At 36.4% G+C, this 16,522-nt stretch overlaps 1 protein-coding gene and 1 pseudogene across 1 annotated transcript; both read right to left on the bottom strand.

The window, feature by feature from the left end:
• Positions 1 to 357: 357 nt before the first annotated feature.
• On the bottom strand, positions 358 to 11,221 carry LOC124885209 (annotated as a pseudogene).
• Positions 5,849 to 6,984, bottom strand: LOC107852544. Its single transcript, XM_016697581.2, has 2 exons — positions 6,657 to 6,984; positions 5,849 to 6,375 (listed from the first exon to the last, which is right to left on the bottom strand). The coding sequence occupies exons 1-2, from the start codon at positions 6,982 to 6,984 to the stop codon at positions 5,849 to 5,851; spliced, it is 855 nt and encodes a 284-aa protein (XP_016553067.2).
• Positions 11,222 to 16,522: the final 5,301 nt, after the last annotated feature.

The raw sequence follows: 16,522 nt of genomic DNA, 5'->3' as shown, positions 1-16,522 counted from the left end.
ACATACCAGGAAAAATAAGGTGAGGAATGAGATTATTCGGGAGAAGGTGGGAGTTGCTTCGGTTAAGATGCGAGAAGTGAGGTTACGTTGGTTCGGGCACGTGATGAGGAGGGGCTCGGGTGCTCCAGTGCAGAGGTATGAGACACTAGCTATGGATGGTTTTAGGCGGGGTAGATGTAGACCGAAGAAATATTGAAGGGAGGTGATTAGACATGATATGGAGCAGTTACAACTTATGGAGGACATGACCTTTAATTTTTTTTATATGGACCATCACCTTTTTTTTTAATATCTTTTTGACAATATTATATGTATTTTTTTATATATATGGGATATACACACAACACGCTTCATAGACTCCATAAAACCAAAGAACGTAATACATTTACATTTATGAAAAACATAGGGTTATGAACTAGCATCAACAGTCTATAACAGTATCAAATTGTTAATCCATTGTTTCCCTTTACATTACAGGTTATTCCGAACATCGAACAACCAATTAAGATCGTAATTATCATCATGTTTAGCAGCATCAGCATCCGAATCTTCATTATCATCATCTTCTTCAACATCAACATTCATCATCATCTTCTGAAGCATCAAGATAATAAACTTCTTCTTCTTCTTCTTCTTCAGATATTTCACTTCTTGATATTTCAATTATTTCACAAAAGAGTTGAATCCAAGTAAACCTCATTTTACTAGAATTTATACAATCGATACCTTCGTGTGCAATGACAACAAAGAGAGCAAACATAATAAGGCAACGACTCATAATAAGGGAATTCACGATCATTTTATTTTAGATTATTTATTTATTATCATATACTAGTTTTTCTTTTTGCTAATATCTCTAGTTATTTTGATCATTGTAAAAGAAAAGAAAAGAACTTTTTTATGACTAGAACTTGGTAACTGTTTAATAACTATTCCGCAGTATGTTTTATGTACACAAGCGTTGAATATGAATAATATTTCGTTCATACAATATTCATTTATGAGATAAGTATCTACTACCCCTTGAACTATGACCGAAGTTGCTACGACACATTCCAACTTCAAAGGGATTCTATCAGCCCCCCTCACGAACTCAATTTTAGCGTATTTTTATCACCCTTTTGTGCTGACGTGACACCTTTATTACATAAAATAAGGTCCACGTCAAAAGTGACGTGTCAGCTAAAAGGTTGACATAAGGTGCCACATCAACTTAAATGGATGACAAAAACATGCTAAAATTTAGTCATAGTGGATACTAGATGCTTTACTCTTTATTTATTATCATGTACTATTTTTTTTTTTGCTAATATCACTAGTTATTTTGGTCATTGTAAAAGAAAAGAACTTTTTTATAACTAGAACTTGGTAACTGTTTAATAACTATTCAGCAGTATGTTTTATGTACACAAGCATTGAATATGAATAAATATTTTGTTCATACATTAGTTCATTTAAGTAAATAAATATTATTTCATATTTATTTTTGTAATAGTGTCTGTGAATATAATTATGAACACATTAAATATGCGACCTAAAATACTATATTTTTAGTAAATAGAGTTACTAGAAGAAAACAACCAAACAAAATAAAGTTACTTATAATGAAATAAATAAATTTAATTTTTTTTTTTGATGGGAGATACTTTGAAAGAGTTGGGAACAAAATAAACAAAATGGTGGCCTGCTAACAATATTTAAAAATTTATACAAAGTATTCGCTTCTTGATATTTCAATTGTTTCATAAAAAAGTTGAGTTCCAAGTAAACCTTATTTTACTATAATTTATACAATCGATACCTTAAAATTTCGCGTCCAATAGCCAAGAGAGCAAATACCTACTCTTCATTTTTAATTTTATTTTTGTTTAACAACAATACTGATTAGAATAAATAAAAGTGTAGAAACTAATAAAACATGTTTATAAAATTAATTAAACAAAATAATGTTAAAAAGGGAAAGTAAGTTTAATAATTTAACCATACAATTTTACATTAGTGATAAATATGTCACATGGGAGATCGAGGTCTTTGAAATTAATCTAAAAATAACATAAATTACACATAACAAGTAACACCATATCTTGCAACAAAAAAAAAAAGAAAAAAAATGAAAATTGCAAAAACAACACCTCAAAATGTAAGTTCATATTCAATTTTTTTTTCACCGCCGTGTAAAATTTAACAATTAGAGTTTGTTAAGTATTTGATGGATACTAAATGTGCTCACATTTAACAAGACTAAATTCTAACAACCGTATGATGTGACTTGTGCAAATGAGAAACAGAGTGTAACCTTGATAAATACTATATATATACTTACAAGGATCGGAGATATGGACATCCACAGGGTTGTTTCCGAGGTCTTCTTGTTCTTTTTGAATTCGTGCTGCTGCAGATTCCCCAAGTTCGGGAAGACAACTTGTTAACTCAATCAGTTGTAGTGTGTTGATTTCTGCAAACTCAATGGTAATCTCTTTCAAAGTATAGCAATATCTAAGCATAAGGCGCTCAAGGACAGGAAAATTGTCATCTGTGACTTTCCAGTACTTGAGATAATAATCTTCAATTAGCAAAACCTTCAATCGAGTAAATCCTCGGACATTTGGATACCATTGTTTGCCACTCCAAGCACCATCCATCAGCTTCAGCACCTCAAGTTTAGGCAACTCAGCTATGATGTCCAAGTACGACCAACTTAGCCAAGTTCTTTTCAACTTCAGTTTCTTGAGCGTTGCTGGAAAAGCTTTTGCACTTGCTGGCAAAAGTTCACTATCACAATCTGTAAAACTCAATGTTTCAAGTTGTTGCAGATGGACAAGATTGTTGAGAAGCCCATTAGAGTCAGTCTCATATCCACGGATTCCTAATTTTTTGACATTCTGAATCCCCATAATAACCTCCTTCATGCAGCAACGTGGAGACAAGTAAGAAATAGTTTGAATGTTTGAAAACCCCATGTGACTCCCTTTGTCAGCAGATACTATAGGGGGATTTGGCAGATAAAATTTGGACAGTTTGAGATGCCTTAATTGCATTAGTCCACAAATTTCCTCAGGAAAAGTTGTTAAAACTGATCGACCACTGAATTTCTGCGGCCCTTGAAAAATGAATTGCAGATTCCATAAGCTGCAAATTTCTGGAGGTATGTCTAAATTCTCATGGCAGTGCAATGATAGGTACCTCAACCAGATGAGGCTTAGTATCTGTTGAGGGAAAGCATCAATCTCTATGTGTCTCAACTCCAAGACTTTGAGTAATTTGAAATGAATAAGCTCTGATTTAAGAACAGGAGGAAAAATTAAATCCTCAAGATGAAAAGGGAAAATAGAGCGGGTTCGTTTCAAAAGATCGTTGTTGTCATGATCTCTCAACTGATGATGTACAGGGGTAAGAAGAGCCCTATAAAGACCATAGGGACAATAATCAATTTTATCACCAGTCACGCGTTTAAAGGGCTGCATTTTTCGCATACTGAGATATCAACATTCTGAATCTGATACACCAAGCACAATGTCGTTCATGATAAAAATGCTCTCCCTTTGAATTTCTCTCAAGCACAGGTCATATATTAGATCATGAACCTTACATGATCTAATTTTTGTTCCATCTAGACTTTTCTTGCAGACGAGGATTAGACATCTATCGACAAGCTCTTGCAAACACTTCTCGGTTTCTCCTTCCAAATCATTTTCCAACTTCAGGAACCCCTCAGCCATCCATGATCTCATCAATTTCTTCGCTGGTATCTCACAGTCTTCTGGAAAAATTCCGAAATGCAGTAGACAAGTCTTTAGGTCGCTAGTCAAGTGATTGTAACTCAACCCAAGCACACGTGAACATTGTTCGTCAAGATCATTTGTGAGAAATGACTTGACACCTTTAGCTACACTTTCCCAATCATCTATTGCGCTTTTCGATTTGAGAAGTCCAGCAACCACGACAATAGTTAGTGGTAACCCGTGACATTCATCTGCGATTTTCTTTCCAACAGTCTCAAACTCATATGGTAATGCTTCACTTGAAAATGCTGCACTTTTGAAAAGACTCCAACTCTCATCTTGATCCATGAAGCTCATCCGCAAAGAAAGATTCTCTGTATCAACATAACAAGCTACTTCATTGTTACGGGTAGTCAACGGTATTCGACTCCCTGCATTGTCTTCAGTTGGAAAGCACCGTCTCACGCCATCCCACACTTCACAACTCCAGATATCATCCAAGACAATTAAGCACCTCTTTCTCTTTAAACTTTTCTGCAGCATGTCTACTAGCTCTGCTTCACCTTTCGTCTTAACCGTGTCATCCATTTTGATCGTCGATTGCAGAAGGCTCAGCAAAACTTCCTTTATGCTGGGCTGTTGAGATACAGTAGCCCAGGCACAAACATCAAAACGGCATAGAATTGATTCATGATTGTAAACTTCTTTCACTAAGGTTGTTTTACCTATGCCTCCCATCCCGACAATCGGGATGACTTTGGGTTCACCAGAGTAGTTTCCAGTCAGATTTTCTAACAACTGTTCCTTTTGCTCATCACGTCCAACCATATTGTTGTTAACGTTCAGAATATTGTTTGTTGGACTTGAAAAATCTTGAACCAACGATCCCTCTGATACTTGTTTGCCTTTATCTTGAATCTTTGCCGACTCTTTCCAGATACGATCCATGTCCTCTGCTAGTAGTTGCAGGGTATCAGAAAGCCTCTCATGTGTCTTTTCATCATTTACCAATACAATTTCAGTTACTCTTAGTTGAATTGTTTGTTCAACAATATTTGCAACTTCTTTTACCTCTACTTCGAAATCTGTCATTTCTCCAGAAACATTGTTTTTCTCAAAGTTCTTGAGAAATACTTCTAGGGAACCAATCTTTTCATGAAGATCGCAGATTTCTGCTCTGTAATCACAGGTTAGAGATTGCATCAGCGATTTGGATGTCAAGAGCGATTCTATTGTTCTCATAAGAGAAGCCACACTTGCATGAGCCATATCTACTATATTCACGTATGCCTTTGCGATTATGACCTGAAAGCTGCAAGATGCAAGAGGTCAATGGTATTATAAATAACATCATACATAGATTGGTAAAAAATGCTGGCATAAACTAAACAAGATGAGGCGATTTATTAGTCTGTCTCAAGTTCAGGTCAGTTATGCAACTACAGATGATTTTGCACTCTGATAGTATAGTCCATTAATCTCTAACTCTTTGAATTTTGTTGAAGATTAGGGAAATAATAATATTTAACAGCACCTAGGACATATAATTACCGGTTACTAATAGACCCGTATAAGAATTTATTTGTGAAAAAATCTTCAGACTATCTCATCCAACACTCAGACGGGCTCAGTCAATCACAAAAACACGCGACACGTGACAGGAAAAGCCGCGGAATGTCAGGACCTGACCTAATTAACTGCACAAATTGAACTAATCGAAAACAACCGAATTCGGAAAATGTTTCGTCTTTATTGATTTCAATAATGGAATTACAAATTTGACAACTAAAGGAAAATGAAACTGGAATTCGCCATGGTTGAGCTCCAAGCTGAACTGATAAGAAGAAGAAGAAGAAATCAGTAGGGAGAGAGAGAGGAATCCAGAGAGAATTTGAGGGAGAGGAAAGAGGGGAAAGGTAGTTAGGTTACCAGATTTCTGCTGATGCCCCTTTCTCTCTCCTCGTGGCCTTTTATAGACACGCAAGCTGCCAAATCGACTGATCTTGGCCTTTCATCCATTTAATGAGCTTTTAATCTGAACCGTTCATTTATTCCTCTAACTACCTTCAACTAACCTAATCGTAAGGTCATAACATTTTCCCTCCGCTTGCAAAACAGCCTTGTCCTCAAGGCTGAGAATCAAATCCAGGAAACTTGGACTTGAGAAAAGAATAATCCTCCCAAGTGGCATCCTCGGGAGCCAAATTAGACCACTGCACCAGCACACGAACACCAGCACTATTGCCCTGTTGCACCAGTTGTCGCTGCAAAATCTTCACAGGATGCGCTTGAAATTGCCCATCCATACTAGTAGCTGGTAATGCAGTTTGAACCACAACATCCTTGCCTACTCTCTTCTTCAAAAGTGATACATGGAAAACAGGATGAACTTGCGAAGTAGGGGGTAAAGCAAGCCGGTAAGCTACTGGTCCCACCTTGGCAAGCACTTGATAAGGGCCATAAAACTTTGTACACAACTTCAAGTTCTTCCTCAGGGCCAAGGATGAATGCCTATATGGATGAAGCTTAAGGAACACCCAGTCACCCACCACCCACCTGAAACTCTCTTTCAGTCCGCTTCCTATCCGCAAACATCTTCTTTCTCTCTTGAGCCTTAGAGAGATTATCACTAAGCAGCTAATGCATCTGCTGCCTTTTCATTACCAAATCTTCAACAGCAGGTACAGTGGTACTCAAGAGGGGGCCAGGGAAAGTTGTGGTGGCATGTAACCATAGAGAGCCTCAAAGGGAGTGCACTGTAGACTACTATGAAAATTGGTGTTAGACCACCATTCAGATAAATGCAACCATTGTGTCCAGTGAACAGGTCGATGGGAAGTCATACATCTCAAGTAGTTCTATATACACCAATCACCCCTTCTGTTTGGCCATCACTCTGAGGGTGATATGCAGAACTAAAATGTAGTTGAGTACCCAATAACTTAAACAGAGCTTGCCAGAAATTGCTCAGAAAAATCTTATCTCTATCAGAGACAATGGATTCAGGCAATCCATGGAGGGTGTGTATCCTTTTCATGAATTTATCTGCAAGAATACTAGTTGTAAATGGATGAACAAGAGCAATGAAATGGGCAAACTTAGACCTTCTGTCCACTACCAAAATCACTTCTTTACCCTGACATTTGGGTAGGCCCTCAATGAAATCCATACTCACATGTCTCCACAGCTGATCAGGAATTAGGTAAAGGTTGCAGCAGGCCAGGATAGGGTACATTCTCAGTATTGCACCTTTGGCACACATCTGGATTACCATATGCTTTATGTTGGGCCAATAAAAAACCTGAGACAACCTCTTGAGTGTTCCTAGTTTAACTGAATGACTGCCCAAAGGGGAAGCATGAAAGATCTTGATCAATTTTTATCTGAAAGCACCAAAACTTTCCACCACTATCTTACTCTTCCTTCTTAAAACACCAGGTGAATACTGGTATAAGTGAGGACCAATAGCTGCAGTAGTCACCTCAGCTATGATTGTGGCTATCATGGGGTAATCTCCATACCTATCACTGATATCTTCTATCCACTGAGGGACCACAACAGTAATAGCATTAAGGGATGCAGGGATAGCATCTTGTGCTTCAAACTATCTAGAAAGGGCATCTGCCACTCTATTTTCAGCTCTTTTTTTATACTGAACTTCAAAGTCTAAGCCTAAAAGCTTAGTGAGACCCCTTTGTTGAATAGCAGTAGTAACCCTTTGTTCTAGAAGATATTTAAGGCTGAAATGGTCAGTCCTCACAACAAAATGTCCAAACTGCAAGTAGTGTCTCCACTTATCTACTGTATTCAACAAGGCCATGTAATCCTTCTCATATATTGATCTGCCTCTGTGCTTAGGAGCAATAAACTTACTGAGATAGGGCAAAGGTCTTCCCTGCTGCATCAACACAGCATCAGTTTCCACTATGCAAACCTGAGTGTAGTCAGGAAGAGCAAGCACAAGAGTACAGGACATAGAAACTTTAAGTGCCTCAAAGGCTTGGTTAGATTCAATAGTTTAGTGAAAGGCATCCTTCTTGAGAAGATCATGCAAGGGTCTACATATGTTACCATAGCCCTGCATATACTTTCTATAGTATCCTGTCAAGCCTAAAAATCCTCTAAGATCCTTAGCTGTAGTAGGTTTGGGCCATTCTTTCATAGCATTTATTTTATTAGGGTCGGTGGACACCCCTTCCGCAGTAATGATATGACCAAGGTATTCCACTCTAGCCTGACCAAATGAACACTTAGATTTCTTAGCATAAAAGGTGTGCTCATGCATCACCTGAAACACTATCTTGAGATGAATCAAATGGTCTTCCAAAGACCTACTGGAGATAAGAATATCATCAAAGAACACCAAAACAAATTTCTTGAGGTAAGCTTGAAAAACCTAATTCATAAGAGCTTGAAATGTGGAAGGGGCATTAGTAAGCCCAAAGGGCATGACTTTGAACTCATAATGACCTATATATGTTCTAAATACTATTTTGAATACATCCTCAACCTTCATCCTAATATGGTGATAACCAGCTCTGAGATCAATTTTTGAAAAAATTACAGACCCTATAAGTCATCCAGCAAATCATCTATTATAGGAATAGGATATTTATCCTTTATTGTGATTTCATTCAAACCCTTGTATTCTATACAAAACCTCCAAGAGCCATCTTTTTTCTTTACTAATAGTGATAGGGATGAGAAGGGTGATTGACAATGTTGTATAATTCTATTATTCAGTATCTCACCTACTTGTCTCTCAAGTTCCTCTTTTTGATGTTAGTTGTATCTGTAAGGCCTTAGGCTAACAGGTAAGGCATTTGGCTTCAGAGAAATTGCATGATCCAATTTCCTCTCAGGTGGTAATGACTCAGGTTCAGCAAACAACATGTCATACCTGACCAATAACTTCTAAATTGCTCCATCACCCTCTGTTTGTTCTACCTCAATCGTTCCCGCCATAAAAAATAAGTAAGCTAATAATGTTTGTCCTTTCCGAAATATCTTTCCCATAGCAGTACTAGTGATCATGTTGAGTTGTCCTTCTTCAGGCAGTGCATGAATAATCACATTATCGGCCTTCTTACCAACAATCACACAGTGATTCTCATGATCAAACGTGGTTGGATTAAATTTCTTCATCCAGTCATTGCCAAGAACAATATCAGATCCACCCAACTTGATAATCTTCAAATCTTTTGTAAAATTTTTACCTCCCATTTTCCAAGTATAGTCTATGCAACTAGAACTGCAATAGACATAGTTGCCATCTGCAATGGTCACTCTAATTGGATGAGAGTACACAGAATGATAACGAGTTTCGCTTACGGTCTGTTCATCTATAAAACTATGAGTAGCACCAGAGTCCACCAATACGGACAGGGACTTGTTCTTTTTTATGCCTCCAACTAGAATCGCATTGACCCTTAAATTGCTTCCTGATAATGCATTCAAACACACAGCTTCCGGTATTTCTGAATTTAACTCACCTTCAATCTCTATTTCAGGGTTTTCAATTTGGTCCGATGGCATCTCTTCAATTTCTCCAGTGAAGTTTATTCATCTTACATTGGTGCCCAGGGCTATACTTATCCCCACATTTGAAACAAAGATGATTACATTTTCTATATTCATACACTTCAGGACTCACCCTGAACAAATTAGGTCTCACATTAGGGGTGTTTGTTCCTTTAGCAACCCTTGTATTGTAAACATTAATTGAAGGTTTGTACATAGGCTTAGCTTTCTTCAAGGCAGCCTCTATCGCCTTCTCTTGCATTCTAGCTTACTTAATTGCAAAGCTCAAGGTAGCCGGTCGAAACATCTTAACTGCAAACTTAATCTCCTCCTTTAAAGCCCCCATAAAACTAGACAAAAAATAAGCATCATTTAGGGTAGGGTTCTTGATGATCATTTGAGCCTTAAGATCTTCAAATTTTCTCAAAAACTCATCTACACTCCCTGTTTGAACCAATTTATTAAACTCTTCAACCACATCCTCTACTGCTACATCCCAAAATCAGTTGCATAATTCAGATTTAAACTCTAACCAGGTCACCAAACCTCTACTTAGGGTTAGTGAATGGTACCATACTTCAGCATCTCCACACAAGTAAAGTGCAACATTTTCAGCCTTCTGATGTTCCGCAATTCTATAGAGATTAAAATAACATTCGCATTTCCGAATCCATACCTTAGGATCATGATCTTCAAAGTTAGATAGCTCCCAACTCGATGTAAGCGCTTGATTGCCCTATTGTCGAGCTGTTTGACCTTCATTTCCTGGAAAAGCAAGCCATCTCCTAAATTAGTATTTTCTTCACGACCAACCACCATTATGACGCCTCTCTAGTCCCACTAACCGCTCTAAAATCTGTTCCAATGTTCCTTAGATGCCCGTTTGTGTGGCTTTCACCTCATTTGGACTAGCTGACAATTCTGCTAATAGTTTGTCGTGTCGAAGAAGTTTCTCATCCATAAGTCTCAAATGAGTACTCTCTGCCATTGTTACTCTTCGCAGGTCACAGAGCTGAACCTGGCTCTGATACCAAATGTCAAGACCTGACCTAATTAACTGCATAAATTGAACTAATCGAAAACAACCGAATTCGGAAAAAGTTTCATCTTTATGGATTTCAGTAACAGAATTACAAATTTGGCAACTAAAGGGAAATAAAACTGAAATTCGCCATGGTTGAGCTCCAAGCTGAACTGATAAGAAGAAGAAGAAGAAGAAGAAGAAGAAGAAAAAAAAGAAGAAATCAGTAGGGAGAGAGAGGAATCCAGAGAGAATTTGAGGGAGAGGAAAGAGGGGAAAGGTCGTTAGGTTACCAGATTTCTATTGATGCCCCTTTCTCTCTCCTCATGGCCTTTTATAGACACGCAAGCTACCACATCTACTGATCTTGGTCTTTCATCCATTTATGAGCTTTTAATCTGAACCATTCATTTATTCCTCTAACTACCTTCAACTAACCTAATCGTAAGGTCATAACACGGAAGGGCTTCTCGCTAAATAAAACTAACCTATGCAACTTCATTTTGTATTAAACTGACTCTGCAAATGGGCTGATGGTTTATCGAAAATAATTTCTCTACATGCAGGGGTAAGTTCAATGGACACCCCACCCTCGTGATACCCCACTTGTAGAATTTTCTAACTTTGCTAAAAGGTCGGACAATAAATGTCACGACCCGAACTGGGGCCCTGGCCATGACCAGCATCCCGAACCATGAAGGCCCGATATGCCTTTCTATAACTGGTAATTATGCACAATATTCATATAAACTAATTTAAAGATTCGAAAATAAAAGTCTATGACGGAAACATGGTCAATTCTGAAATTAAACTGCAATTTAACAACATTAAAATAACGTCTGTCTTAGTTTGTGAAATCTCTACTAGTTCTCAAACAATAATGTCTGAAGCTAGGACAAGGCCCCTAGTAGACTAAAACATGACTAAAGATAAATATCTGAAAAATAAACAGGCCTTCTGGAATATAGAAGGCTCACCACTGCACAATCTCTTCTACTGTCCGACTTATCTACTGCTTATCAGGACCCCTAGACTGAGCCTTTGAACCTGATAGGTGGGGGGAAAGGGGTCAATATAGATGTACTGGTACGCAAAGCAATCCAAAATAATAAAATTTATATAAAACATAAGTGAGAGCAAGTCTGAATCATCATGCATGAAATAGTTAAAAACACATGGGCACTTCTTTGAGAATCATAAAAGACATGCTTGTCATTGCATTTATATTCTTTGTATTACTTCTGAGTTAGGTGGCACTCCCCTACAAGTCTGATATTTCACAGGCTATATGGAATCCACCATTGACTCGGTGGGGAAGCCCCCAACCCGAGTGTGCGCAAGGGTTGGAGTGTCTGAGTCTGATATGGCACAAGACACTAAGCCAGCGTATAATAATATACCCGAATCAGCAAATCACAGTTTTGGGAAATGAGTTGTCTGAACTCAAGCCTTCTTCGGGGAACCACCTAAGCTCTCTTTATGCCCTATTTTAGCCTTTTCTGAATATGCATCAATCTGAAGTTCTATAACATGAAAATCTGATAAAGTCTGATTTCTGTATTAGTCTGTGTCTGTTATGGCATTGTCTAAATTGGTATCTTCATACCAAGACTTGCAAGTCGTGTTTTCTGAGCCATAATGCATTTAGCAAGATCTTTCATAAAAGCATAGTTCAGACCACCCACATGCAATTAGTATAAAAGATTTCATGCTTCAAAACATAAACCAAAACTATGCAAGCATTCTTCAAACATACGGTGGTCATGTGTTTTTGGTAAAACCATGCACTCTTTCATTAGATGTATTTTTAACATTTAGCAACTTACTCAACCCTCTCTTTCATTTTCAAAAAATCATATTCAAGTCACAGCAATATCTAAATATTTCATATCATGCTTTTTCAAAACAATTCATATCATGTAAAACATGGGAACAGTCATATCAAGAGAGGGATTTCATGTAATTCATGCTCTCAATTCATATTTCAAGACTTGAACGCATACATACATATACATATAACTTTCAAATCACTTTGGGGAAGGCCAAAAGGCCAAAACAATGTCATTAAAGCTTCCAAAGCATGAATATGTGCATAAATTCAAAAACTCCTTTCTTAAAGCATGATTTCTATGCCCATGAGAATTTAGGAAAACCCCACGTACCTCTACTTAGGAATTCAGAGGGCGCTTCTTGATGCCCACGACTTGGGGATTCCAAATCTTCAATAAATTTTGAAAACCCACGGTTGAATCTTGATTTATTTGGGTTTTTAGTTTGAAACCCTTGGAAGTGTTTTTGAGAATTTTAGATGAATGTGGATGTATTTTGGAGAATTGGGGATTGAATTTCGTGTTTATGGCTGAATAAGGGTGGGGAAAAGACCATTTTGCCCCAAAAACGGAGTGTTTAAGTCACTTGGGTCATAATGTATGCAGGGGACACCTTATCGCATAAGATAGGTTGTGCGGTGCACACTTTATCACACACATTAGGGTGTGCGTCGCACACCTTATGGCATAAGTTAGGGTGTGCGTCCCACACCTTATGCTCGAGTGTCGGATTTTGGTAAAATTGGTATTGTGGGAAAGATAATTCGAAGAGCTTTCGTTTGATATATAGGAGACCCTCTAACTCAATATATATTGGGAGTTATGGTCGCTAGAACTTGACTCAAGTTTAGACGCTCACTAAAACTCAATCGATGGAAAAGCTTTCAACTCATCTTTGAGTTAGGGGACCTCTATAACCTCAATTCATGCTCAACTAGATTCATACACTGCATAATTGATTAACACACTATATTTACAATATATTCATGGTTTTTGGAACGTGTACAAGTAGAAATGATGGTTTACGTTCTAGCCTGAAAGTATGGGGTGTTACAATAAAATGAAAGGGTCATAATTCAAGTCTTTTTTACTTTCTTCAACTTCGCGACAAGTCAAAAAGACAAACAAATTGAAATGGACCTTGGTTGTCCACTGTATACTTGGAGGAAAAAGATACCCCTTTGTTTCAAAAAGAATGACCTATGATACTTTCATTTTTCATCCGTTTAAAAAAGAAATACTCCCTCCTTTTAAAAAAGAATAACCTACTTTGACTTGACACAAAGTTTAAGAAAATAAAGCAGACTTTTGCATCGTGTGGCCTTAAATTAAAGTTGTGTCAAATGTACCAAAATATCCTTTAATCTTGTGGTCCTAAACCTGCCATGTGGAAAGTTGAAATTAAGTTTTGTCAAAAAAGGAAAAAGGGTTATTCTTTTTTAAACGAACTAAAAAGAAAAGTAGGTCATTCTTTTTGAAACGGAGAGAGTAAATTCTTTTTATTTTTTGGAAATACTATAATTTCAACTTTCCACTCATATTTAAGACCACAATATTAAAGGACATTTTGGTATATTTGATATAACTTCAATTTAAGATCACATGATTTAAAAGTCTACTTTATTTTCTTAAACTTCGTGCTAAGTCAAAATAAATCGTTCTTTTTGAAACGAAGATAGCAATTTTTGTTTAATCCGAGATGATCAGCAGTATTCTTAACAAAAAATTACAGTGTGGCGGTACGTATGCTAAGTTGTTGAGGTTGATTTTCAGATGGTCGCTCAACTAACGATTATTAACTCAGAAAAATGAGTAATTAAGGGAAACTAACCTTTCTAGGGTATAAAGTTGAGAAGAAGCAACTGATCACTGCAACAATATACAATATACTATGAGAAAAGAACATAAAAAACTCAAATATGAGTATATAATAAAAAAGGTGTAAAACACAAAAGATATAGTAGCAAGTAATCAAGAAATGACATACCTCTCTGAGTGAATAAAATGGTATTAATTATTTTTTTTAGATTACAAAGTGTTTGCCTTCTGATAAATTGTGATGAGAACTTCAATTATTGTTGCATGTGGGGAAAGTGCATTATGTAGTTTTAAGATAAAAAGTTATAAAAAGATGATTATGTAGATATATACCTTTATTATATTTTAAAAAATAAAGATAAAAATTATTATATTGTGTTTCAATTGTCATCATACTATTTTTGTTGTCATGTCTTTTTCTGAATGCTATGTGGTGTTTTTTTAATTAGTTTTCATGTTTTCTTCGCTATCCTTTTTCCTTTTTTTTTTTAATAACTAATTTGATTTATTGTATTTGAGCCAAGGTCCTTCGAAATCATTCTCTCTACTTTCATAAGGTAAGGATAAGGTCTGCAAATGCGAAATTCTTTATTAAACAGACCTTTTAAACCTATTATTTAATTAAATAGACCATAAGTTTTTTTATTTAATGAGATGACCCATTTTTTAGATAGATCTATTATCTGTCCGACAGTTAATCAGACAGATCTATTATCTGTCCAATAGATATATAGACCGATTTATTATCTGTCCGATAGATATATAGACAGATCTATTATTTGTCCGACAGATCTATTAAATATCCGATAAATGAGAAAATAAAAGTAGGCCATTTTGCTAATTAAAAACTTAAAGAGGGTTGAACATTTTGCTAAATGCAAACTTACAAAGGCTTAATAGCCAAATTTTCTCCCGCATACACTTGACCAGAGGTGGAGCTATCCTTTGGTGAGGGTTCATCCGAACTCCCTTCAGTAGAAAATTATACTATTTATACATGATTGAAATTATTTTTTATGTGTGTTTAGTAGATGGTGAACCCCTTTGATTTGTTTGCATGTTATTGCTGAACCTTCTTAATAAAAATTCTTGCTCTGCCACTATACTTATCCTTCCCAGATCTCACTTATGAAATTAAGTAGAAATATACCTCACTCATATTTTAGAAAAGGACCTTGGCCAATTTGTTGTACCAATCACAAATTTTGTGTTTATATTAGCTGCCTGCCACTATATTTTGTGGACCAATAAGTCAATAAAGAAAAAATATATAAGAAAGGAGGATCAAAATGAATATCCAGCTAAGGAACCAAATAATTATTTTAAAAAAAGAAAGAAAATCTTTTTGACTCATAAAGTGAATATTACTGACTTATCAAGACTACTTTAAGTTGAAAAAAGTATTAATTTGCTAAAATTATCCTTCTTTTTTTGAGTTTCATACTAAAATTATTGTGGGTGTGATCAATACATCTAAACTATCACTCATTAGTTTGAGAAACACATCTCAAAATTAACAAAAATCAATTAAAAAATGAAAAAAAAAATAATGTGTTAGCAAAAAAGAATAAAAATATGCCACGTGAATTGATTTTTAATGGCTAGACACGCCTAAATGTGTTTGTAAATGAATATTTAGTCTAGTCAGCTTTAAATGTGTTTCTCAAACTAATAAGTGATAATTTAGACGTGTTTCTTACACTTAAACATATTTGGTGACTCGAACGGATAATCTTTTAATTTAATAACTCGTCAATTAAGTCAACGCCTCCGTCGCTTTCTACCTCAGGCAGTAAAATACAATACAAGGAGGTATTGTATTGTATTTTCCTTGATAGACAATTCCTTAAAGTCAACTCTTTTTTTCATATATACAACTTATTTTGTGCAACTTGATAGCAGACACAGTTTCACCTTACAATCTCCATTAGAGGTAATGCAATTTTCTTTTATGCTTCATTAATTTGTTGCTTGAAACTCATATTCATGTGTCTTTAGTATATTTTTCTCCTTGAAAGTATTTATTGTAGTAGCGGTTGGTATTTATCGATTCACTTCTTTTATAACCTATGTTGCTCGGATCCTTTAAAAATATGCAGTACCTGTTATGTCAACAGCTCCAAATATAACATCCTGGCCTCTCACATTAGTCTAAGTCCATCGAAGTAACATTGGCATCCACGCGAGGGTGTGGCCCAGTGGTCAATGAAGTGAGTCGAGAACCATGAGGTCCAGTTTTAAATCCCAGTGAGAGGCAAAAAACGCTAGGCGATTTCTTCGTACATGTCAAAGCCTTTGGGGACAGAGTTATCTGGTACCTGTGTTGGTGGAAGGTTGCAGGTACTTAGTGGAACTAGTCGAGGTGCGTGCAAGCAAGCCTGGATAGTAGGGCTGTCGAACCATATGAATAGGTACAAAAAATCCATCTTATGCGATCCATCAACTCATAGAACGCCCGGAGTTCTCCGCAACTTTGTCCACTTCTGTGCCTCTTTCTTTGGCCAGCTATCGTTCAACCAAGTCCTTGTCGTATTGGCCCTCGCAACTAGCTAATAGAAATCTATGAGGAACTTTGTGAGAGCTTGCAACAAGTAGCAAAGGACATTGACCGT

The sequence above is a fragment of the Capsicum annuum genome, chromosome 9 (assembly GCF_002878395.1).
Source record: "Capsicum annuum cultivar UCD-10X-F1 chromosome 9, UCD10Xv1.1, whole genome shotgun sequence".
Lineage (NCBI taxonomy): Eukaryota > Viridiplantae > Streptophyta > Magnoliopsida > Solanales > Solanaceae > Capsicum > Capsicum annuum.
Note: the sequence above shows the minus strand (reverse complement) of the source record. Positions and strands in the feature narration are given on the sequence as shown.